The sequence below is a fragment of the Eulemur rufifrons genome, chromosome 2, assembly GCF_041146395.1.
Source record: "Eulemur rufifrons isolate Redbay chromosome 2, OSU_ERuf_1, whole genome shotgun sequence".
NCBI lineage: Eukaryota > Metazoa > Chordata > Mammalia > Primates > Lemuridae > Eulemur > Eulemur rufifrons.
The window spans coordinates 9608563-9632016 of record NC_090984.1 but is presented as its reverse complement, the minus strand read 5'-3'; the positions used below and the strand labels follow the sequence as shown (position 1 = coordinate 9632016).

General features: G+C 55.8%; 3 protein-coding genes across 5 annotated transcripts; 2 read left to right on the top strand and 1 right to left on the bottom strand.

Annotated features, from left to right (window-relative positions):
• Positions 1 to 2573: 2573 nt before the first annotated feature.
• Positions 2574 to 5744, bottom strand: TRIR (telomerase RNA component interacting RNase). 3 transcript variants are annotated; one of them, XM_069495262.1, is made up of 3 exons: positions 5325 to 5744; positions 3279 to 3356; positions 2574 to 3008 (listed from the first exon to the last, which is right to left on the bottom strand). In XM_069495262.1, the coding sequence occupies exons 1-3, from the start codon at positions 5694 to 5696 to the stop codon at positions 2901 to 2903; spliced, it is 558 nt and encodes a 185-aa protein (XP_069351363.1). In that variant the 5' UTR covers positions 5697 to 5744; the 3' UTR covers positions 2574 to 2900. The 3 variants fall into 3 exon arrangements, with proteins under 3 accessions (XP_069351363.1, XP_069351380.1, XP_069351371.1); XM_069495279.1 differs by having other exon boundaries at positions 5348 to 5744; XM_069495270.1 differs by lacking the exon at positions 3279 to 3356.
• Positions 5745 to 6793: 1049 nt separating this feature from the next.
• On the top strand, positions 6794 to 13253 carry GET3 (guided entry of tail-anchored proteins factor 3, ATPase). The gene is made up of 8 exons (XM_069495247.1): positions 6794 to 6878; positions 7146 to 7353; positions 8175 to 8322; positions 11007 to 11155; positions 11237 to 11387; positions 12164 to 12271; positions 12362 to 12559; positions 12904 to 13253. The coding sequence occupies exons 2-8, from the start codon at positions 7193 to 7195 to the stop codon at positions 13033 to 13035; spliced, it is 1047 nt and encodes a 348-aa protein (XP_069351348.1). The 5' UTR covers positions 6794 to 6878; positions 7146 to 7192; the 3' UTR covers positions 13036 to 13253.
• Positions 13254 to 17010: 3757 nt separating this feature from the next.
• BEST2 (bestrophin 2) lies at positions 17011 to 21216 on the top strand. The gene is made up of 9 exons (XM_069495232.1): positions 17011 to 17162; positions 17277 to 17371; positions 18255 to 18488; positions 18570 to 18724; positions 19055 to 19132; positions 19665 to 19817; positions 19904 to 19984; positions 20174 to 20328; positions 20781 to 21216. The coding sequence occupies exons 1-9, from the start codon at positions 17011 to 17013 to the stop codon at positions 21214 to 21216; spliced, it is 1539 nt and encodes a 512-aa protein (XP_069351333.1).
• The last annotated feature ends 2238 nt before the right edge of the window (positions 21217 to 23454 follow it).

Sequence of the window (23454 nt, the reverse complement as noted above, 5' to 3'; positions counted from 1 at the left end):
AACGTAAGCCATCCTCACCCAGAGAAGCACTGAAAGCTGTTTAAAAAAATATCAGGGTTAAAGTAGACTATGTGAATATTGTCCTTACTTTAGAATTGGATTCTAGAGATGCTTTGGTATTTTACACCTATTTTATAGATGAAGAACTTGAACCAAGAAAGGCTAAGTGACTTATCCAAGATTACACAGCCAACAGGCACCAGAATAGTTTGAAGTGTGAGTCACCAAAACCTGCATTTGATGCTCTTCCCCCTCCAGACTTTTCCTAGGTCAGAGCTGGTAGGTACCATGTGTGAAGGGAGGTGCCTGGACTTGCAGCTCCTCCTGCCTCTTGACACCAGAATAGAGGCTGAGCACCTGCAGGGACGACCTACTTCTCCCACTTGCGTTTCTTTTTAAAGATCCAGCCGCTGCTGGTGGCTTTGGGGGAGGAGGAGGTAGGGATAGCTCCATTAGCTTTCTGTGTTCCTTACCCCCACACTCCATTCCCAAGTTCAGAGTAACACCTGGGCCACCTCAGCATCCCCAAAGTAAGGAGATACTTTTTTTTTTTTTTTTTTTTTTTAAAGAGACAGGGTCTCTCTGTGTTGCCCAGGATGGAGTGATTCAATCATAGCTCACTGCTGCCTGGAACTCCTGGGCTCAAGTGATTCTCCAGCCTCAGCCTCCAGAGTAGCTGGACTATAGACACACATGACCACGCCCGGCCAGGGAGAGACCTTTGAGCCAACGTGGAAAATAAACCAGACAAGCCCTTATTGTGTGTTAGCAAGAAGTGACAGGGGAAAGGTATCCGTATCCGCTTCTAAAGCCTGCTTGCTGTTTCTTCCTGGACAAGCCAGGTTTGGACAAGGCACGGTTTCAGCTCAGGGTCTTTGTACCCTCTTTCTTCTGCCTACAACACTCTTCCAAGAACTACCCTCACTGCCTGTCCCACCTTCTTCAGGACTTGGAACAAATGCCACCTTCTCAGGGAGGTCATCCCTGACCACCCTACTTAAAATTGTCATCTCTCCTACTTTCATGTTTTGGTAGCTGCTGTGTCTTCACATAAAAAGTGTTCAGGGTTTGTCATGAGTGAACACCCCACCCCAACCTCCACAGACTGCATCTAGCACAGTCTGGGGAGCCAGGGGAGACACCACCTCAGCCCGTTCCCAGAACCACAGCCATTTGCCCTTCCTCCCTCTGCCTCCACAGGTCCCAGGCACGTGGTGACCGAGTCTGTTTCTCTGCCTCTTGGTCCTCCCGATTGAAAGCAGAAGGGGCCCCAGCCCTGGGCTGGGGAGGAGCGCCAAGGGTGGTCAGCATTCCAGCAGAAGGTAGACTGGGAAGGTAGACCCACAGCTGGGGGGCCCCCAATGTCACCCTAGGTCTAGCAGATTTGAGAGGGGTGAGAGACAAGGGCATTTTGAAACATATGTGGGTTTGGTGAACAGGTGGAGCCAGACAACTTCCGGCTCTACCAGGATGCACAGTGAGGCCAGGAGGAGGGCGCAGAAGGGCAAGGAGCACCAGAGGAACCGGACTTCCTTTAAGACACCTCTTTCTAGCGGAGCATGGTGGCACGCCTGTAGTCCCAGCTACTCATAAGTTGAGGCTGGAGGATCGCTTGAGCCCAGAAGTTTGAGATCAGCCTGGGCAACACAGTGAGACCCCATCTCAAAAAAAAAAAAATCATCCCGTTTCATTCCTGACATATCAACAATCATGTTTTGCAAGGTGGGACAAATCAAGCCGTGTTGCACTCCTCCTGAGGGTATACACATCCAGGTAGGGACAGACTCTGGCTTCCCTGGAAGGGCTGTAAACAGCTGGGAGGACTGAGCGGCCTCTCCCCACCCAGAGCATGTGTGGAACAGCCCTACTGGAAATCAGACCCTCAGCCCCCTTTAGTCTATTTCCCACAGGGGTCAGAGACAGCCCAGGAAGTTATAAAATGTATCATGTTGCTCCCTACCTCAAACACCCTCAAAGCCTCATCCTCACTTAAAATAAAATCCTGAATTCCCACCTTACCTCACACACAAGGATCTGTATGTCATATGAGGCTCCCGTCAGGGACAGGCGCTCTCCCATTTGTCTTTCCCCTGGCTGTTCCCTCTACCTTGGACACGCTGCCTCAACTCCTCGGGACTCTGATCAAATGTCACCTAAAAGATACATCCGTTCCTCTTTAACATCTAGCCAGTACTTGTTAGCAGTCACCACCCAAAGGGTTTCCCCTTCGTTGTTGTTTGTGGTCTGCTCTGATCACAGCTGTGACCTGGGGACCTAGAACAGGCCTGGCACACACGTGCTCTGAAGTGTCTGCTGAATGAACAACATAACATCCTTGGCCCAGCCGAAATGGGACTGTGAAAAGAAACGGAACCTAAGGTGCCACACTTGGGGCTGCAGTCAGGGGTGAAGGGACATGGGTCTTGAGGAGAGTCTGGGCCCACAGAAGGGGATGTGCCCCTGTCCTGCCTACCCCAGCCCCCACCAGGCCAGACCCGGGCTTTGACAGTTACGGTGTCAGCCCATGGGGAGGGTGTAGGTTCCAGAACACAAAGACAAACCAAGCACACAGCTCCGGCACTAAGTCAAGTTCTTTACTTCCCAGAAGTGATGCAAAGGGGAGGAAGAAAGAGGAGGGTGAGAAGAGGAAGACAGAAAGAGCAAGAGAGTGGAAGGAGGTGGGAAGAGAAGGGACAGTAAACCACTGTTCTATTAAGTCTCATGAGGCAAGTGCTCAAGGTAAAAAAAGAGTCCTGGAGAATCGTCCGCAGCTGCGGGAAGCATCTCTGTTTCCTTCTGCGTTTAAGTCCTCGGGGGAAAGGCTGCTGCCGCTGCCGCTGCATTAAATAGTTATGTACATCGCAGAGAGTCCCAGGCCGTGGGCAGGCAGGGGAGGGGGGTCATTTCACCAGGGGCCGAGTTTTATCATCGTCACCGCACTGGTGGGCTTTGTACTTTTTCACTTCTGCCATGTACTTGGCCCAAGCATCACCTTTACTTGTTAATACCTGTTGGGGGCAGGGGGAATGGGGGTTGGGAGAGGGATGCCAGGAACCATGGTCAGGACTGTCCTGAGACAACTGACCCAACCCCCATGTCACCCCCAAGGGTTTGAGGTAAAGATACAGAGTCAAGTTGTCCGTGGACACTTGAAATCCCTCCCAGCACGCCCATCCAAGGCCCAGCCGCTGGACAGGGAGGGAGGAGTCTCCACCAAGGGGGTGCAAAGGCTGCAAAGGAAAGGCAACTCCGGTGGCCCCCACACTGGGCCTGCTCACCTCATCCTCCGTCTTCTGCTTCTTGGCTACTATTCCCGTCTTGAGGGCTAGTTTGTTCCCGCCTCTGCGTTTGCCCACCTGGGTGAAGGGACAGAAGACTGCAACGGTTACAGGAGCCGGGCCCGCCCTTGGCGGTGCTGAGGCCCACTACACCTTCCTAGCCCGGCCCGGTGGCCCGTCCCGACGCCGCGCCCAGCTCCGCCAGCCGGCCGACCTGCGCAGCAATCAGAGAGGAGCACACGCGACTCTTAGCGCCTGTCCTAGGCCCTGGGCTGCCCTCCCAGGGAGAAAGCAGCGCTCCCACCATGGTGGGGACCAGCTCTGCCCTCACTCTCCATGCCAAGGCCTCACGCTCCCCTAGCAGGGACTATATAGGTAGCAACAGCTCCCTTTATTGAGCACTTACTGTATGCTAAGCCCTGTGCTGAGTGCTGTGGATATGTCATCTCCTTTCACTTTCACAGCTACTGTAAGATGAAGGTTATAACTGCCCCCATTTTATAGATCAGGAAACAGTCTTTGAGAAGGAGAAGTCAGGCCGGCAACAAACAAGTGAGCTGGCTTCAGGGTCAGGTGGGTCTAAGCCAATGGGCAGCAGCGTCCTTAGTCACCGAGCAACATTGTCTCCCCTACACCTAACTTGGCCTGGCCTCTTTGAGGGTGCAACTGCAATGGCCCCTCGATAAACAAATGAAAAAGTGACAATTCCTGCTACTCCCATTCGTGGAGGGGTACTAAGCCTCCACTCTCAATTGTCACACCAACCCAAGTCCTAACATTTTACCCTGCTTTCCCCTTCCTCAAACAGAAGTCTTTCTCTGGCCTTTCATCCTGGTATCTCATCTTCTCCCATTGATCGAGGACTTCTTGTGCTCCATGGGCTGCAACAGCCTTCACAGACATCAACCCATCTCCACCCCTCCACCAGGCGTTAGGATGGGACTATTCTCACACCCATTTAACAGATCCAAGACACTAGGCTTGGAGAAGTGGATCATTTGTCCCAAATCACACAACTGGCTCCAGGACTCAACCCCCAGTCCATTAATTCTTAAGTGAAAACTTTTCCCTCCACACTACAGGGAGCAGATCTCAACACCAGAGACAAAGCAAGCTCAGAGCCCAATCGATATATGCCCTATTTATTTAGCCCGGAGTTTCTCAACCTGGCACTAATGACATTTTGAGCTGGATCATTCTTTGTTGGGGGTGGGGGCAGGGCGCTGTCCTACCCATTGTAGGATGTTGAGCAGCATCCCTGGCCTCTACCCATAGATGTCACTAGCACCCCCTCCCGCAGTTCTGACAACCAAAAATGTCTCCAGACTTTGCAAAATGTGGGGGTGGAGCGACTCGTCCCCAACTGAGAACCACTGGTTTAGCCCTTCCTATGTAAGACAGGCCCTGTTCTAACCACTTTTCCACAATGACCTCACAGAACCCTCACATCGGAAGATGCGATGATGTCCATTCTTGCAACTAGGGAAAATGAGGGTAGTCCAGGAAAGCAGAGATTTTTTTCTGTCATGCTCACCACTGCATACCCAGCACCTAGCACAATGCCCAGCACAAGGTAAGGTGCTCAGTAAATAAACTCTGGTCGAATGAGATTCAGGAGAATCAAGCAGTTGTCCTAAGTAAGTAATTGTCCTACATAGTAAGCAGTCTGAGTCTAATGCATACAGCTCAAACTCCAGGACTTGAATTTGCCCTCCTTCCCCACAATAGGGGGTGGTCCAACAATCCAAGTCCACGTACCACTCAAACAGGAATCCTGGTATCCAGGCTTCCCCATCCCCACAGTGCTGCTTCCAGTGCAAATCCTCAGCTCCCAGTTCCCGCGGGCAGGCTCCGGGGGTCCCTACCCCCGCCCCCCGAACCCTCGTCGGGGAAATCCAGGTTCCACATCCTAAGCGGGTGTGGCCCGATCGGACGGCCCCCACATCGGGGCAGAAAGTGGACCTGGATCCCGACCCCCCCGCTCAGGCCCCAATTCCCTCTGCCAAGGCGGGCCCTGGCGCCCGCCCCCACCCCGCGGCTCCTTACGAAGCTAAGTGTGGGGCCCGGGCCGCCCTTCCTCTTCGGATCCCCGGGGCCCGCGGCGGCGGAGGCCGACTGGACCGGTCGCTGCGGGCCCGGGGGCGGCTCTTCCTGCCGCTGCCGCTGCTCCTCCTCCATCTTCCGCTTGAAAAGCTCCAGGAAGCTGCCGTCGTTAGCGAACAAGTTCACGCCGCCCGACACCGGGCTCGAACCCGCGCCCGACACCGGGCTCGAACCCGCGCCAGACACCTCCTCGTCCCCGCTCTCGGGCGACGTCCCCGGCCCAGACTCAGCCCATCGGCTCCCGCCACCGCCACCGCCCGCGGGGCCCGGCGCCTCCCGGCCCGGAGGCTCCGCCCGTCTCCCTCGGGCAGCCATTTTGTCGCCAGATGCTGCGCAAAGGACTTCGGGAAGGCCGCTCCGGCCCCGCGCTTGGCGCCAGACTTGCCTCGTCCGGAACAATGCATGCCGGGAAGAGTGGTCCGGCCCTCAGGCGTCCGCAGTGGGGGCGGGGCCGTGGGCGGGGCGAAGGGGTATGACCCGGACGGGGCGGGGCAGCGGAGAGGCGCCCAACCCCGCGTATGTTTATAAGCCAGGGAGACTCGAGGTGGCGTTTTGCAGACACGAGCTCCCCAGGAATGGGACCATCGTCTGAGACTGGGGCTGTAGCTGACTCTCCGGACTGGGGTTCCTGCTTGGGACTGGTGGCGCATTAACATTAGCTTTCCAGAGCTAGAATCCCTGTCTGGCACCAGGAATAATCTCTGGGAAGGGAAAAATTCCGTTTGGGGATGTATTCTCACTTAACACCTCCGAATGTGTGTCCCTACCTAGATCTAGAGGGCTTATCTAGCCCCGACTAGAAATAGGGGTATCTCTGAGTTGGGCACCTGTCTCTGGGATGAAGCTCACATGAAGAAATAGGGACATAGCTGGCTGTGTGGAGCTGGGGTCCCCGTCTGAGAACAAGGTTATTTTACAGGCTAGAGTATTCAAATGAAGCCGGGGGCATTTCTAGGCTCAAGTCTCCCCCCTCTAAGGTTAAGAGTGTTCTGCAATGGGGTCGGCGCCAAGGGCTTGGGACCCATCTTGTATTCCTGCCCCAGGGCAGAGGTTAAAATAGGAAATACGCAAGGAGGTTTCCAGGAATTAGGGTCCCTTCTACGACAAGGAGAGCAGTTGCAGGTATGTTGCCTGCCCAGCATGGGGGCTCAGGGAATGCTGGACAAGGGTTTGCAGATTCTGCCCAGAACTGAAGTTGTGTCCCCGTTAACCCTCAGGCAGCGCCGGGACCTGTCTTCGGCCCAGTAATCAATTCGTCTATGATTGGTTTTCGGCAGGAGCCCGGTGGCTTACAGCCAATTGAATAGCAGAGGGGGCGGACCCGAGGCAAGGTTGGGACCCAATTTGGAGAATAGAAGGAAATGATTGACAGAAAGCTCAGCCTATGAAATCAGGCCAGGGTGGACCTCGGCTCTAACTTCACCGAAAGAGCATGGACAGGGTGTTTGGTCGGTTGCTAAGGAGAGGTTGGCGGCTACCCAGACGTGAGAGTAACTGGTGGAAGTAAGAAAAGATGTAGCCAATGAAAGAAGCGCTGCAAGACTGAGGGTCCAATGAGTGAAGGGCAGGAGCCTGGACGGTACCAATATGTTGATTAGGCAAGGGGAGTCCTTGGAAAAATATAGACCAAAAGTCGACAAAGTGAACCCTGGAAACAGACAACAGTGAAAATATAGTTTCTGTTTGCTCCTAGAAGGCAAACCATGAGGAAATTAATTCAGGCTCCTAACCTCGATGGGATGTGATAGAGGATTTCCCCTGCAGGTGTGTTGCATGGTGTGCTCCGCTTGATCACGTGAGCCGGTTCCAAGATGGCGGCAGGGGTGGCTGGGTGGGGGGTTGAGGCAGAGGAGTTCGAGGATGCGCCTGATGTGGAGCCGCTGGAGCCCACGCTTAGCAACATCATCGAACAGCGCAGCCTTAAGTGGATCTTCGTCGGGGGCAAAGGTGGCGTGGGCAAGACCACCTGCAGGTAAGGAGGCGGCGGCGTGGGCCAGGAAGGCGGGTGGGATGTACCACTGGACGAAGGGGAGACCAAGGACCGGCTTTTCCACTCCGAGCGGAGCAAGGGGGCTGAGCTGGGGTCTTTCGGGTTGTACTCTCTGGAAGTTACATGGATCAAATGGAAGGTACTGCCTCAGTGCAAGCCTTGCACCTTCTGAGTTGGACCATCCCTGTTGGAGCGCAAGTGCAGTGCTGAACCACAGTTAACCCAGTGCGGGGGAGCATTTAGATGTCCCAATCAGCTGGACTGTACCCGAGTGAATTCAGAATAGGGGGAAGGGCACCGGACCAAGCTATCCTAGTCAGATGAGCTTTGCCATTTTATGCCCAGGGTGAATGGCAGAGAAGATGGCATAGGATCAGACTGTCTTTGTCAGCAGTGGGGAGGAGGGGTCCGTTGGGCAAATTGTCCTGGACAAGTAAACTGAATCATTCTGAGCTTAACAGGGAGTGCATGGGACCCCTTGGCTTAGAGTTGAGGGAGGGGGCACAGAGTCAAGCTATGCCATGCCACTCTGTGCCCAATAAAGAAGAAACAGGGACCGGGCCAAATGGGCTCAATCAGCTAAATCTTACGACTCTAGACTATGTAGGAGGGCTCAGTAGATGATGTCTGAAGGGATTCCTCTGCAGGGATTGAGGCTTCATCCCACAGTGACCTATACTGTCCTCTCTAGGCCCTTGCTGATCTGGGTCACCTTCTCCTGGGACCCTACCTCTCTCCTTGCAGAGCCAGGGAACAGAGCCCAACCCCTCACTCCCCCACCATTCGACCGTTCTTTTGCCCAGCTGCAGCCTGGCAGTCCAGCTATCCAAGGGGCGAGAGAGCGTTCTGATCATCTCTACGGACCCAGCCCACAACATCTCAGATGCTTTTGACCAGAAGTTCTCAAAGGTGCCTACCAAGGTCAAAGGCTATGACAACCTCTTCGCTATGGTGAGTGGAGCAGGGCTCAGCTCCCCACTTCTGGCAAAGGCCCTTTCAGGCCTTTCTTGTGCACACCTACCAGCAGCCACCATGTCCTACCCACTCTACATCTAGTTTCACTCCTTCCTCAGCAAACCCAAAGGGGAACAAGTGAGAAGCAGGAAGTACCTGGAGCTTAGTGAGGCAGAGTAGGGGAAAGAGAAGCCAGAGAGGCCAACAAGAGCAACATGGCATTGAACCTTGCAGGGCATGGAAAGCAGTTTGACTTTGACTCCAAGTTTAATAGGAAGCTGTTCATTTGAAGCAGGGCAAAATTATGGCCAAATTCATGTTTTGAAAAGTTCTCTCTGGCTGTCTTGTGGAGGTTGGATTGTAAGTCAAGGGTGGAAGCAGGGGGTACTAAAAAGGAGACTGCAGCTGTGACCAGGCATGAGATGACAGCAGCCTGAACTGAGGTGGGGGCAGAAATCTGGGGGAGAAGTCAGATTTGAAATGTATTTTGGAAATAAAGCAATGACATCACTTGGTTATAATGGGTGAGAGAAAGAAATGAATTAAATACATCTCTTATTTGTCTCTCTAAGCCTCTGGGATCGGAAAGACTAGGAAAGGAGGTTTAGAAGGGACAGATCAAGAATTCCATTTTGGCCAGGCAAGGTGGCTCACACCTGTAATCCTAGCACTCTGGGAGACCAGGGTGGGAGGATCACTTGAGGTCAGGAGTTCAAGACTAGCCTGAACAAGAGCAAGACCCCATCTGTACCAAAAATAGAAAAAATTAGGTGGGTGTTGTGGCTTATGCCTGTAGTCCCAGCTACTTGGGAGGCTGAGGCAAGAGGATCACTGGAGCCCGGCAGTTTAAGGTTGCAGTGAGGTATAATGATACCACTACACTCTACCTGGGCTGACAGTCTCAAAAAAAAAAAATTGTTTTGTCCACAATGAATCTGAGGTGCCCACTGGACATTCAAGTGGTGATATCATGACAATAGCTTAGTTATGTGAGTCTGGAGCTAAGAGGAGGTTGGTGTTGGTTTGGAAGTCATTGTCCCAAGGGTGGTATTTAAAGCTGTGAGAGTGGAGGAGAGTGTGAGAGAACAGAGAGGCCCAGAAACAAGCATGGAGACACATCAGCATTTAGGGACCAGCAGAGAAGGACAAGAAGGAGGCACTGGTGATATGGGAGGAAAGACAGAGGGTGTGGGGTTCTGAGCTCCAGGAAAACAAAGGGTCTCGGGCAGGAGGAAGTTGTGGCCTCTGGCAGGCACATCAGTTTTGGAGAGACCCTCCCTGGGAGCAGGGGCAAAAACCTGCCTCAAGTGGGTGAGGTGATGAGGGAGAAACAGTGATTGTCATGATGACAGAGCTGTCACTGGAGGGAGACAGAGGCAAAGAGGGCTTTTCTGAGAAAGGGGTTGTTAGAACATATTTGTTTGCTGATGTGAACATGCCAACAGGACAGAAAAGAGCTGCTGCAGAGGGAGCAAGGATGCTGATCCTGGACAGTCTTCAGGCAGGATGAGCTCCAGCCAGTGTGCACACCCACGACGTGGGCTCTGCTGGGTCAGGGACTCGGGGGGAAGCTGTTGGAACTGGGGCACTTCCTGCGAGGAGACGAGGGTGTTAGAAACCAGTGGTTTCTCTTTGTCACCAAGGCACAGTCAAGGGCCCTGGTAGTGAATGAGACAGAAGAGGTTTGAGAAGGAAGAAGATGCCACATAAACATTTCTCAGGGGCTGGGTGCAGTGGTTCATGCCTGTAGTCCCAGCTACTTGGGAGGCTGAGGCAGGAGGATCACTTGAGCCCAGGAGTTTGAGGCTGCAGTGAGCTATGATGTCACCACTACACTCTAGCCTAGGCAACAGAGTGAGACAGTCTCAAAAAAAAAAAAAAAGAAAAAAAAAAAAAAAACACTTCTCAGGGGAGAAGGGGGACCCAGGACTGTCTGGTTTGTCGAGTGCTTGTTGAAGATTTGTGATCAGCAACAGGAATGGGGACAAAGTTCAGGCCCTTGGGTGCAGTGATACCAGAGAGCCAGGAATAACTAAGGGAGGATTTTGCCAACCACAGAGGGAAAAGGGAATGTTTGCAAACGCAATCTATGCAGTCTGGCCCTCCAGGTAAGGGGGCCAGCCAAGAGGAACACTGGCAGTGAACAGGGGCCAGTAGTGAGGGGATGGGGTGACCCAAAGAGGTTTAGAATAACTGAGGCAGAAGAGGCTAAGGTAAGAGAGAGGAATGTGGGAGGTCAGAGGTGGCCCATTGACTAGGAATAACCCATCAAGGGTGTGAATATAGGAGGGTCCTGGGGTGGGGGAATGGTTGGGCAAGCTCCCCACAGGGGAATGATCTGGAAGAGGTTGGGAGACCAGTAGTGAGAGTATCTTGGGGAGGCAAGTTCCAGGTGGGGATTATCAGTGTAAATGCCCTGTGGTGGGTTTCAGCTTCCCTTTGGGGGCCCTGGTCACAGCTTACAATTTTTCCCTTGTTCATGAAATGCTTTGACCATTCGTGTGACTATATAAGACTGTAAGTCCCCAAGGGAGGGCAGTGCTACGTTAGGGTCCCCACAGCCGTGACCTAATGAGGGGCCTGTGGTTGGAGCCTGCCACAGGCTCCCTCTGACCCTGTGCCCAGGTGGGAAGGCCCCCCCGCAGTAGCAGCGGCCTGAGTCTCTTCCCCTTGGCCCCCAGGAGATTGACCCCAGCCTGGGCGTGGCAGAGCTGCCCGACGAGTTCTTCGAGGAGGACAACATGCTAAGCATGGGGAAGAAGATGATGCAGGAGGCCATGAGCGCCTTCCCTGGCATCGATGAGGCCATGAGCTATGCCGAGGTCATGAGGTCAGGCCCAGCCAGCAGGGTTTGGGGCTGCCCAGGGAAGAGGGGGCGGCAGAGCGGGCCTGACCCTCTTCTTCCCCTCAGGCTGGTGAAAGGCATGAACTTCTCAGTGGTGGTGTTTGACACGGCACCCACGGGCCACACGCTGAGGCTGCTCAACTTCCCCACCATCGTGGAGCGGGGTCTGGGCCGCTTGATGCAAATCAAGAACCAGATCAGCCCCTTCATCTCACAGGCAGGCGGGGCCCCGGGCATCCGGTGTCCTGGAGCGGGGGTGGCCCCCACTCCCCGAGATGTGCAGTAACAAAGGCCCTCCCCCCACCCCTATCAATGCTATTCACCGGATGGGACATAATTTCACTGGGGGGCTGGGAGGAGACTGTCTCCCCCACCCCACAGGTCAGACTCAGTGTCCCTGCCCCTGCCCACTGAGTGTCCCAGACAGAGTGTGGAAGCATAGAGCCAGGTGGCCTGAGATCAAATCTGCACTCACTGGATGTACCCCAGCTGTGTGACCTCGAGCAAGCCACTTCACCTCTGTGGACCTCACCTTCCTTGTGTGGCAAATGGATATGAGAATGTCCCCTTGGGTTATTAAGACCTTGACAACCCCAAAGCCACCACAATTCTGCACACCACCAACACCACCCCCGCATGGCACACACGTGTATCCCCTTCAGGGACCTGTGCCTTAGGTGGTAACAGTTGTTGAGCACTTAACTGTGTGCCAGGCAGTGTTCTGAGCACGTTACATGTGACAGCTTGTCTAGCACAAGTGGTCTTAGCAGTAAGGTTTACAGATAGGGAAACTGAGGCTCCAGGGGGTCAAGCTCCTTGGCCACAGTTCCTGAGAAGTGGCGGAGCTGGGATTTGGGGATTCTGCTCAGAGGCGCACACCTTTAACCACTGGGATATGTCAGGAGGCGTCCCCCCGGTGTTTAGTAGGCCCCCAAGCCAGGGAATTTACTGAGCTCCAGGTAAGCTGTGAGCCCTCCAACATCCTCCCCACAGATGTGCAACATGCTGGGCTTAGCAGACATGAACGCGGACCAGCTGGCCTCCAAGCTGGAGGAGACACTGCCCGTCATCCGCTCCGTCAGCGAACAGTTCAAGGACCCTGTGAGTCATGGCCTGGCAGGTGGTGAGAGGCTTCAGGGACAGGGATAAGGCTGGAACCTGCCCCTCACTGTCCTCTCTTGTGCCCTACAGGAGCAGACGACCTTCATCTGTGTATGCATCGCTGAATTCCTGTCCCTGTATGAAACGGAACGGTTGATCCAGGAGCTGGCCAAGTGCAAGATCGACACGCACAACATCATCGTCAACCAGCTCGTCTTCCCCGACCCCGAGAAGCCCTGCAAGATGTGTGAGGCCCGCCACAAGATCCAGGCCAAGTACCTGGACCAGGTGTGCCCACCTGCCCAGCACCAGCCCACCCAAGGCACCTCTGCCCCAACCTTCTGCCCTTTGCCCCCACTTCAGGTCTTTCACCCTCATTTTGGCCTTGGAGGACTGTGGCTGGGCTGGCCTGGCCTGGCCTGGGTACCTGTGACCCCAGAGAGCGGGAGGCCTAGCTCAGTGACCTCTGGTCTTACTGGTCTGACTCCCACTTGTGACACCTTAAAGCCCTTGCCCCATATTCTCTCCCTGACCCTGGGAGGCCCCTAGCCCAACCCTATTTATTGATCTGCACCCTCTCCCTGCCCTCCTGCCCCCTGACCACTGCCTTCTCTCCTCTGCCCTGGCTACAGATGGAGGACCTGTATGAAGACTTCCACATCGTGAAGCTGCCGCTGTTACCCCATGAGGTGCGGGGGGCAGACAAGGTCAACACCTTCTCAGCCCTCCTCCTGGAGCCCTACAAGCCCCCCAGTGCCCAGTAGCATCGCTGCCAGCCACAGCTGCTGCCATTTCACACCTACCCTTCACCCTTCCCTCCACCCCCTGGGGCAGAGTTTGCACAAAGTCCCCCCATAGTACAGGGGGAGCCACTTGGGGGGTGGGAGGCAGGGAGGGGGTCTATTCCCCCTGGTGGGGCTGAGGGGCTGTACTTGCCCCCAACCTCTCCCCGCCTCTCACTCTTCAATAAAATGATCTTAAAATTGCAATATTTGTGGATATAGGGAGGTGGGGGAGTTTCACACCTTAATGTACAGTTACACAGGTTGTGCATTGCACAAAAGTATCACATCTAGAGGGGCACATTCATGACAGAGACCTAACAGAGATGCGTGTTTACTGTGGCAACTTTGGAAAGAGGGTGTCTTCAGTAAGGGAGTACCTTTTTCTAGTTCTGTGTGAGTAGAGGTGTCCCTAGGGGTCCCTGCTGGGGCTGTGAAGTCTGGAATGGAAGAGAGGGGCATCTGCCCACTTCCTCAGAGGCTCAGAGCGTGGGAACCAGGAGGCCCCTGGGCCAGCCCCAGGCTGGTGGGGAGCGGATTAGGCCGGCATCGGGCCCAGCACTGCCTGCTGTTTGGTTTGGGAATTAGTGGGCGCCCTGGGCAGAGGTTGGGCCTGCCAGACTGGGGATTAACAGTCTCCACCCCCCAATTCCTACCCCCATGAGATGGCATCAGCCCTTCCCAGCAAAGGGCTGCAACAAGGGGGCTGATGAGTGGGCAGGATGACAGAGGACTCAGGCTGGAGGGGCCCCTGAAGTCCCATCCTGCTTCCAGAGTGCTCTGAGTGGCTCAACACACTTATTGCTTTTGAACTTCGATTCCCTAAAATGAGAACCTAAGTGTAGCCATTCAAAGAGCCATGGCACAAATTCACCAGACTGGTGACGTGCAGGCCTGGAAGACACCTAGTGGGCCCCGTTGTCCCCTGCCCTTTGCTCCTCCCTCTGCCACTGCCAGGGCAGCAGCCGTCATCCCTACTCGAGAGACTCCAGATGGGGCAATGACCTTGAGAGTTTGCAAGTTCCAAGCCAGAGCTGGTTGAGGTTAGGGGGAATAAAAGGGGATTCCTGAGGACACACATGAGTCACAACGTGGTGTTCAGAGTGCATACACCCAGGATCTGGGTGTGCCAGGGTGTGTGTGTCTAGGGGGAACCCAGCCACGAGCCTAGACGTGTTCCCCCCTCCACACGACTGCACTGGGTGTGTGCAAGCGAGCGTGGGCATGTTGGGGTGGTGCTTATAAACAAGCATGGTGGCAGAGCCCACAGCAGAGACCCCAGACTCTGTGCCAAACTGCCAAACTGGGTTCATATTCCAGCATCCCAGCCGTGCCACAAAGGAGATGCATGAGTCATTTGAGCCTCAATTTCCCTACTTGGATAGTGGGAATCACAAGAGTGCTAACTTTATATGCCAGCTTGTAAGGAAGGATTCAATGAGATGAAATATGCAATCCCTTTGCAGCAGCACCAGGCAAGAATCTGCCAAGAAGTGTTTGTTATTTTTCACCGTTACAATTATGAGGCATGTGAACCAGCCCAGCAACCTGCCTCCGGCCCCTGCGGGAGTCCGGCAGTCAGAAGTGTATGGGGGCGCCTGAGAGCTAGGGGAGGGGGGTTGGGCGGGAGGAGCTAGCAGCAATGAGAGCAAGAACATGTCTCATGAAGAGAGGGTGGCTGACCCTCAGCGAGATGCCTGCCTCCTCCCCAGGTCCCGCAGCTGGTGGCACCAGCCCAGCCACCCACTCGCCCCCTTTTACGGGCTGTCTGGCAGCTGGACAGCGGAGGAGCAGTCCAAGGGTGGCCAGCCCAGGCCGGTTCCTAATTACCCCGGGTGGGGCGGACATCTGCCAGGTTGGGAACACAGCGTTCCAACGGAGGCATCCGTGATCCTAGCACAAGAGGGGTTCCTGGGCACTCCAGGTAGCCCTTCCCAGGGCTGGAACCCTGATCCTCTGCCCCTCCCACACCAGTCTGAGTACTGATGTCCTCCACACTGGGAAGTGGGGGGCAGGAGTTCTGTTTGTACCAGGCTGGGAGTGCCCGCTTTATAGGTGTATCCATGAAGAAGGAACATCTGTCTCGAATCCATGCCAAATGTGGGGACAAGGTTTTATGTCCCCAAGCTTGTGTGTTCATACCGGTGTGTATGGGCGTGTGTGCGTGCACACAGCGGTGAAGGGGGCTGTCGTATGTATCGATGTGCAAATGCAGGGGAGTTTCCCAAGGGGTTATAGTCGGTGGGGCTTTTGAGGTTATAGTTGCTGGGTATGTCTTTGCAATATTGGTGAATCTAAGGGATGACCAGGGCCCTACTCTGACCCCAAGACTGTGTGCCACTGCATTGAGGGGAGGTGTTCCCACATTTGGTGAGTGATCATGGGTGTGTTTTTGTGCAGGGGAAATCGGGAATCAAAACTCCATGCCATGGTGTGTGGCCGTGTGTGTGAAGGCATTCTGGGGTCTGAGTGGAATCTGCGCTTGGCTGGTTGTGTCTTTGCTACATGGTGTGATCATGAGGGAATGCCAGCCCCTCCTATGTGGCCACTGGGAGCATCATGTGTGTGCCCAAGAGCTGAGAGCCTGGTGTGTTGGAGTCCATCTGCCTTATATCTGTATAATGGGGGCTGGGGTAGAGCTAGGTGTGCTTTGTGAGATGCCTAAAATCTTTGTGACAGTGAGTACTGCCATCTGGGTCACCACTGTGGTTATATGAAGCGGTGTTAGGGGATGCTGAATTTGAGTTTGGATCTATGGATGTGACAATATGTGGTTGGTTGCAAATGACTATAGAGTGACCCAGCCTCCCTGAGCAGTGTATGTGTGTTTGTGTCTGGGACTGGGAAGGAAATAGTCCCTGTCCCCTCCCCAAGCTCTAGGTTCCAGATCCATTGGACTTGCCAGTGAGTGACTGGGAGAGGGGACAGGGAAGAGAAAGGGAGCATGGGGCAGATTTCTACCCACTCCCCCCAGCCAGGTAACAAACTGGCGGGACTTCTTCAAACAATGTTCTGAGGCTGCAGCCCAGCCAAGGTGGGAGGGCCAGGGAGGGGCTTCCCACGCCCATTCCCCAGCCCCCTCCCGCCTAGGGTCTGGCTTCAGCCCCACCCAACACTGAAGCCACCCGCCCATTCTGTCCCTGTCCCCGTATGTCCCTGCACTCACCACCTTTAACACAGGTGAGAGAGGCCCGGGCCTGGGGGGCAATAGGGGACCCTGGGGGAATAGGGGACCTGCGGGCAGGAATCCATCCAGAGTCCTCCTGGAGTGGGAGTGGAGGGCTTGGAAGGTGGGAGAGGAATGGACAGAGGTCAAGGTGGATCCGGGAGGAGAAGGGAGAAAGGGGAGAGCCAGAGAGCCGAGCCAGGGCGATTAGGTGGGAGGTGGACAGGCTGTGGCCAGGGCCGCTGGGGGACAGGGCCTGGGGCGGGAGGCTTAGGCACAGAGCTTCAGAGGGAGTGAAGCCAGAAAGAAAGAGCCAAAACCAAGACTGGTAGCTGGTGGAGAGAAGGGGAGCCAGAAGGCTGAGGGAGGGGAAGTGGGGAGGTTTGGAGCCCTGAGACTGTAGGTGGCAACCAGGTGAGGAGTATGGGGTCGGGTAGGGAGGGTGACTCAGGAGCTGACTGCATGGACCCAAGGGTCTTGTCGGGGGAGAGGTGGATCGAGAGGGAGAGCCTGGGCGAAGTAGCTGCAAGAAGCTGAGGCCAGGCATCCAGGGAAGGGGACAGCCTGAGAGACAGGGCTTGGGGACGGGAGGTTGGGGGCTGGAGCCGGACTGAGTGGGGCTGGGAGGAAGAAGGAGCTTGGGCAAGAGCCGGGACCGAGGGGGTGGCCGGCGGCCGGGGCATGGGTGGGGACGCTGTGCTGTCAGCTCTCCCCGTTTCACCCACCCACCCCCTGCGGCCCACCCCCCCAGCCGTCCGCCTGTCCCTTGGCCCCACCTGCCCGGCGCCGCGATGACCGTCACCTATACCGCCCGAGTGGCGAACGCCCGCTTTGGTGGCTTCTCACAGCTGCTGCTGCTGTGGCGCGGGAGCATCTACAAGCTCCTGTGGCGCGAGCTGCTGTGCTTCCTCGGGTTCTACATGGCGCTGAGCGCCACCTACCGGTGAGGCTGCCCCGGGCGGGGTGCGGGGTGCTGGGGTTCCGCCGAGGCGAGCGGCTGGGAGAGGGCACCCGCGACGCGGATCTCGCTTGTGACCCCGTGATCCCTACTCCGCAGCTTCGTGCTGACCGAAGAGCAGAAGCGCTACTTCGAGAAGCTTGTCATTTACTGCGACCAGTACGCCAGCCTCATCCCCGTCTCCTTCGTGCTCGGTGCGGTCGAGCCCCTGTGTCTCACTTCTCATGTCCCTGAGAAATCCATTGTCCATTCCCGCCCCTCTGAGACTCAGCCCTCAAATCCAACCCCCACAGGCCCCTCCTGCCCCCGCCCAGATTCAGAAATCTGAATCTACACCATGAAGAGGCCAGGTGTGGCCCAGCACTCCAAGACCTCGGATGTCACCTGGTCATCAAGACCCCTGAGGTGTCTCCCCGATAGCTCTATCTCACCCATAAATTTATTCCTAGTCACCTCGGGGATTCTCACCTGTGTCTGCATGTGACTACTAGTGTCCCCCACCACATGCTGAGCCCCAGGGACCCCATATGACTCCATACTGAGGCATTTCTCTGCCAAGTCCTGGGACCCAGACCCCAATGACCTCATGTGACCCCAGCCTCCCTCCCACCTCATGAATGGGGTGACCAGCCTATCCAGCGCTCCCTGATGGAGACCCTGTGCCCAAACCCTTCAGTAGTTCCTGGCTTAGGGGCCTTGTGTGGCTTTTGTGACAAGCCTGTCCAGGTGCCCCTGACGTAACCTCCACAAACCAGGTGCCCCCTCCTCAAGGACTAGGATGACAACGTGTCCATGTGTCCCTAACATAGGCCCTGTGGCTCCATCCCCATACTGTGATCCAAATCCCCCCTCCCAGGTGACTCCCAAGTAGCCAGAGTGACTCAACCTGCTTCGACCTTTCTAACCTCAGGGCTGGATGCTCAAGCTCCCAGCCCAGAGGCCCCGCGTGGTCAGCGTGACCAGCCTGCTCCCGTACCTCTGACGGAGACCCTATGTTGCCCCTCCTCCCACGACCTGGGCACTCAAACCCCAGGCCTTGGTGTCCCCGCTGATCCCCTATTCCTGGCTCGCCTGCAGGGTTCTACGTGACGCTGGTGGTGCACCGCTGGTGGAACCAGTACCTATGCATGCCGCTGCCCGACGCGCTCATGTGCGTGGTGGCGGGCACGGTGCACGGGCGCGATGAGCGCGGCCGTCTCTATCGGCGCACGCTCATGCGCTACGCCGGGCTCTCGGCAGTGCTTATCCTGCGCTCGGTCAGTACCGCGGTCTTCAAGCGCTTCCCCACCATAGATCACGTAGTGGAGGCGGGTGAGTCCCCGGCCGGGGGCGGAGCAGGGGCGGGCCAAGGACGGAGGGCGGAGCGAGTAACCTCTGACCTCGTTCCTCCAGGGTTTATGACCCGCGAGGAACGCAAGAAGTTCGAAAACCTGAATTCGTCCTACAACAAGTACTGGGTGCCCTGCGTCTGGTTCTCCAACCTGGCGGCGCAGGCGCGGCGCGAGGGCCGCATCCGTGACAACAGTGCCCTTAAGCTGCTGCTTGAGGTGGGCCCACCAGGAGGTCATTCATAGAGAATAACGGGGATATTATACCCCTGGAGTTGCGTCAATAGCAGGCCACGAGGCAGATCCCAGCACCCCTACCTGGTGTCCCCCAGGTGCCCACTATCACCATGGGACAGATTCCAACACCTTAAAGGGCAGCTCATAGGTACACAGTGCTGTCACCCCAGGTGTACACTCACCACCAAATACCTTCCCTGGAACCCCCAGAAGCGCAATCCCACCTCCCACCAGGTGACCACCCACCTCCATCCCAGGTACCCACAATCTTCACGTGTTCAGGCCCCCTCATGACCTGTATCTGCCCCGCAGGAGCTGAATGTGTTTCGGGGCAAGTGTGGGATGCTCTTCCACTACGACTGGATTAGCGTACCCCTCGTCTACACCCAGGTAACCCCGACATGCCTCTGTTTATATTTGGTGTCAGAAATCCTGATGCACCGGTCTCAAGGGGAAACTGAGGGGCCAGCTAAGACCCCATCATAGGCCAGGTGCGGTGGGTCGCGCCTGTAATCCCAGCATTTTGGGAAGTCCACGCGGGAGGGTTGCTTGAGGCCAGGAATTCAAGACCAGCCTTGGCAATATAGCGAGAAACCATCTCTACAAATAAGAAAAATTAACCAGGCGTGGTGGCGAGGACCTGTGGTCCAAGTACTGGGACGAGTTAGGTGGGAGGATCGGTTGTGCTCAGGAGTTCCAGGCTGCCCTGAGCTATGGTCCTCCCACTGCACTCCAGCCTGGACGACAGAGCTAGACCTTGTCTAAAAAACAAAAAGAGAGAGAGAGAGAGAGAGGAAAGACCCCATCTCAGTGACGCCCAATCCTGGTCCGGCTCTCTCAACACCCCCCCCCCCCCCCCCCCCCCCGCCCCCGAGGCCTGGAGAAAATCCTGACCTGCAGGCCTGCCCTGCCCTGGTCCCAGGTGGTGACCATCGCAGTGTACAGCTACTTCCTGGCTTGCCTCATCGGCCGCCAGTTCCTGGACCCGGCGCAGGGCTACAAAGACCACAACCTGGACCTGTGCGTGCCCATCTTTACCCTCTTGCAGTTCTTCTTCTACGCTGGCTGGCTCAAGGTGGGTGGGGTCTCCGAGGCGGGGTTCCGGGGCTGGGGCAGGCGGGGGTCCTCAAGTTTCCCCTGAACTCCCCCCTCTCCACTCAGGTAGCTGAGCAGCTCATCAACCCCTTCGGAGAGGACGACGACGACTTTGAGACCAACTTTCTGATCGACCGCAACTTCCAGGTGAGACTCCGCATGGCGACAATCCCGGAGCGCCCAAAGCGGTCGTGGCCCCAACCCCTGCCAAGACTTGCCCAGGCCTCGCGCCAAGCCATCCGTCACTCTTTGGTCCTCACGCACCTCGAGGGGTCCATCCCGCGGTCCTGGCGTGCTGCCCAGCCTCCACCCCGCCCTGCACCTCTGTACCCGCAGGTGTCGATGCTGGCGGTGGACGAGATGTACGACGACCTGGCCATGCTGGAGAAGGATCTGTACTGGGACGCCACCGAGGCTCGCGCCCCCTACACGGCGGCCACCGCCTTTCTGCTGCAGCAACCCTCTTTCCAGGGCTCCACCTTCGACATCACGTGAGCCAGCGGGCCAGACAGGGGGTGGGAGGCCTTAGGGCTCGGAGAGCGTGTCTTATTGAAAGGGGCTAAATTCTAGAGATTGGGATGAGAGATAAAGTCCCTAAGGATTGTGAGGAGGGCAGAGGGTGAGCTAGAGTCAGGGGGCGGGGCCAAGGTCTGAGACTGGGCCACTAATTGGAGACAGAGCTAAGGGGTAAGGTCGGAGAGGACTGGAAGGGTCAGAGGTGGTACCCGAGGAGCCCGGGCGGAGCCACAACTGAGACTTTGAGGTCGAAGTTTGAGCAGAGCCATAGAATGAGACCACGCTGTGGGTGGAGGGGACAAGGTCTCTGGGGATAAGTGAGACAAAGGGATGGGCAGAGCCAGGAAGACGAACATGCCTTGGACCCTGTTCAGTCAATCAACGAGAGGACCGAGGCCAAAGCGCTCACCCACTGTCGGTCCTGCAGGCTGCCCAAAGAGGACATGCAATTCCAGAGAATGGAGGGCTTGGATGGGCCTCTGGGTGACGCGCAGGGCGACTTCCTGCAGCGCCTCCTGCCGGCGGGCACGGGCATGGCCGGAGCAGGCCTGCTGGGCCGGCGCCTCTCGCTGCTGCGCCGCAAGAACAGCTGCGTGTCCGAGGCGTCCACCGCCGCTAGCTGCGCGTGCGCGGGCGCCCCCGACGGCACGGCCCCAGAGTGCAGCTGCGGAGATCCGCTGCTCGACCCCGGCCTGCGAGAACCTGAGCCTGAGCCCCCGCCTCCCGCGGGTCCGGAGCCACCTGCTCCACTCCCCGGGCCCGCCGCTGACCCCTTCACCACCGTGTCCATGCCTGCGCCCCGGGGGCCCGCGCCACCCTGGCTGCCCAGCCCTATTGGTGAGGAGGAGGAGAATCTGGCCTGAGATGTTCAGGCCCAGGATCCCCAAGGACAGAGTGCCAAAGGCCCGCACGCATAGCACACAGACAGAGGTCTGGATCTGCGTGAGCCTCGTGTGCCTGCCTAAAATCCACCTGCCCACTTTAGACCAGCTCCCGCTACCCCCGTGAGTCTGGCGCTGTACTAAGGGCAGGGGATTCTTCAGCCTCTTTGAACAGCCTGTCCTTGCCACCAGCTCTATTTCCCATGCACCACGGCCCGCAAGGCTTCTACGGGTGCCTCTTGCCTTTATTGTTTCCTGCAAATGGAGGTGTGAGTGCCTACCTCAGGGAGTGGTTGTGAACATGAAATGAAAGGATGGCTTTAAAGCAGCTGGTATACAGTAGGTGCTCAATAAATTGTTAGTGGTTTTTACTTAAACGTTGTTAGCATGACTTCTCCCGCCAGTCATTATGCTAAGTAAGATTCTTCCTTCTTTTTTTTTTTTTTTTAAAAAGACAGGGTCTTGTGCTCTGTCACTCAGGCTGGATTACAGTGGCCCTATCATAGCGATCGTAGCTATTGCAGTTGTGAACTCCTGGCCTCAGGAGATCCTCCTGCCTCCCCAAGTGCTGGCATTACAGGAGTGGGCCACCACACACGCCCTCCTTCTTCCAGATTCTCGAACTCTGCTTTCTGAAATACCCACATCAATGTCCCTAGCTTTACACATTAATGAATGAACTACCCACTGTCCCAGAACCACAGCTTCCTCTTGCCCCAAGCCTTGGCATTCTCAAATATCTCCTCAGGGCTCCAGGTCTTAATTTAAATATATGATGATGACTCCTGAATACAGAAGTCCAATTAGAATTCCTACCCTGACTCCAGGTTCAGAGAGCCAACTGCCTCCTCCACCAACAGAGATCTTCCCAGCACTTCGAACACAGCACACGTGAAAACCAGCTTCCAGTTGGTTCCCTACCTGCCCTGCCCTGTGTCTGTTAGCTTTGTCCCAGGGGGTGAGGCCGAAACCTCGGAGTTATGTGAACGCCTCTTTCCCTCACCAGCCTACACATGAACCCGGCAGCAAGTCCTGTCAGTTTGGACCATTCTGGGACAAATTATATCCAGAATGCAATCTGGCCAGAGCCCCTCCTATCACCCACCCACCCACCTCGACCAGCTACCTCTGCCCTGGTCTTCCACCTGGGGCCGTGACCTCCCCTAGTTTGCTCCTCCCACAGTGTCCAGAGAGCACCCATGAACACCCGAGTCAAGTCAAGTCTCTCCTTTGCTGAAATCCTGCGTAGCTCCTAATTCACTTTCAATAAAAACTATAGTACCTCGTGCAGCCCACAAGGCCCTGAACAATCTCTCTGCCCTCATCTTCTCCCACTCTCTCATTCACTCTACTCCAGCCACTCTGGCCTCCTCACTATCCCTCTAACCCACCAAGCAAGGTCTCAGCTCAGGGCCTTTGCACATGCTGTTCCTCTGCCTGGATCACTTTGCTCCAGATACATACATGGCTCCTCCCCCACCTCCTTCCAGTCTCAGCTTAAATGATGTCACTTCTTTGGTAAGGCCTCCTTGCCTTGCCTTTTATTCTAAATTGCCACCTCTCAAATCCACCACCTGTACCCACATCACTGTGGCCTGCTTTATTTTTCTCTGTGGCACTTCATCTCACATCCAACTTCTATTTTATCTCTTTTGTTTATTCTCTGCCTCCCCTAGTGGGAAATGTCAGCTTCACAAAGGCAGGCAATTTTGTCTGATGCTTCTTCAAAAACCACAACACACATACATGCAAACGTGATTCTTTTTTTTTTTTTTTTTGAGACAGAGTCTCACTTTGTTGCCCAGGCTAGCATGAGTGCCATGGCGTCAGCCTAGCTCACAGCAACCTCAAACTCCTGGGCTCAAGTGATCCTCCTGCCTCAGCCTCCCAAGTAGTTGGGACTACAGGCATGTACCACCATGCCCGGCTAATTTTTTTTATATATATATTTTTTCAGTTGTCCAGCTAATTTCTTCGTATTTTTTTAGTAGAGACAGAGTCTCGCTCTTGCTCAGGCTGGTCTCAAACTCCTGACCTCAAGTGATCCTCCCACCTCGGCCTCCCAGAGTGCTAGGATTACAGGCACGAGCCACCTCACCTGGCCACAAACGTGATTCTTACCTCTCACTGGGTGCTATCAGTCACTCACACTTTAGTAAGAACATAAGCTAGGCTTTTCTTCCAAGCAATGGTCTGAGCCCCTGGCCCATTTTCTCTTCC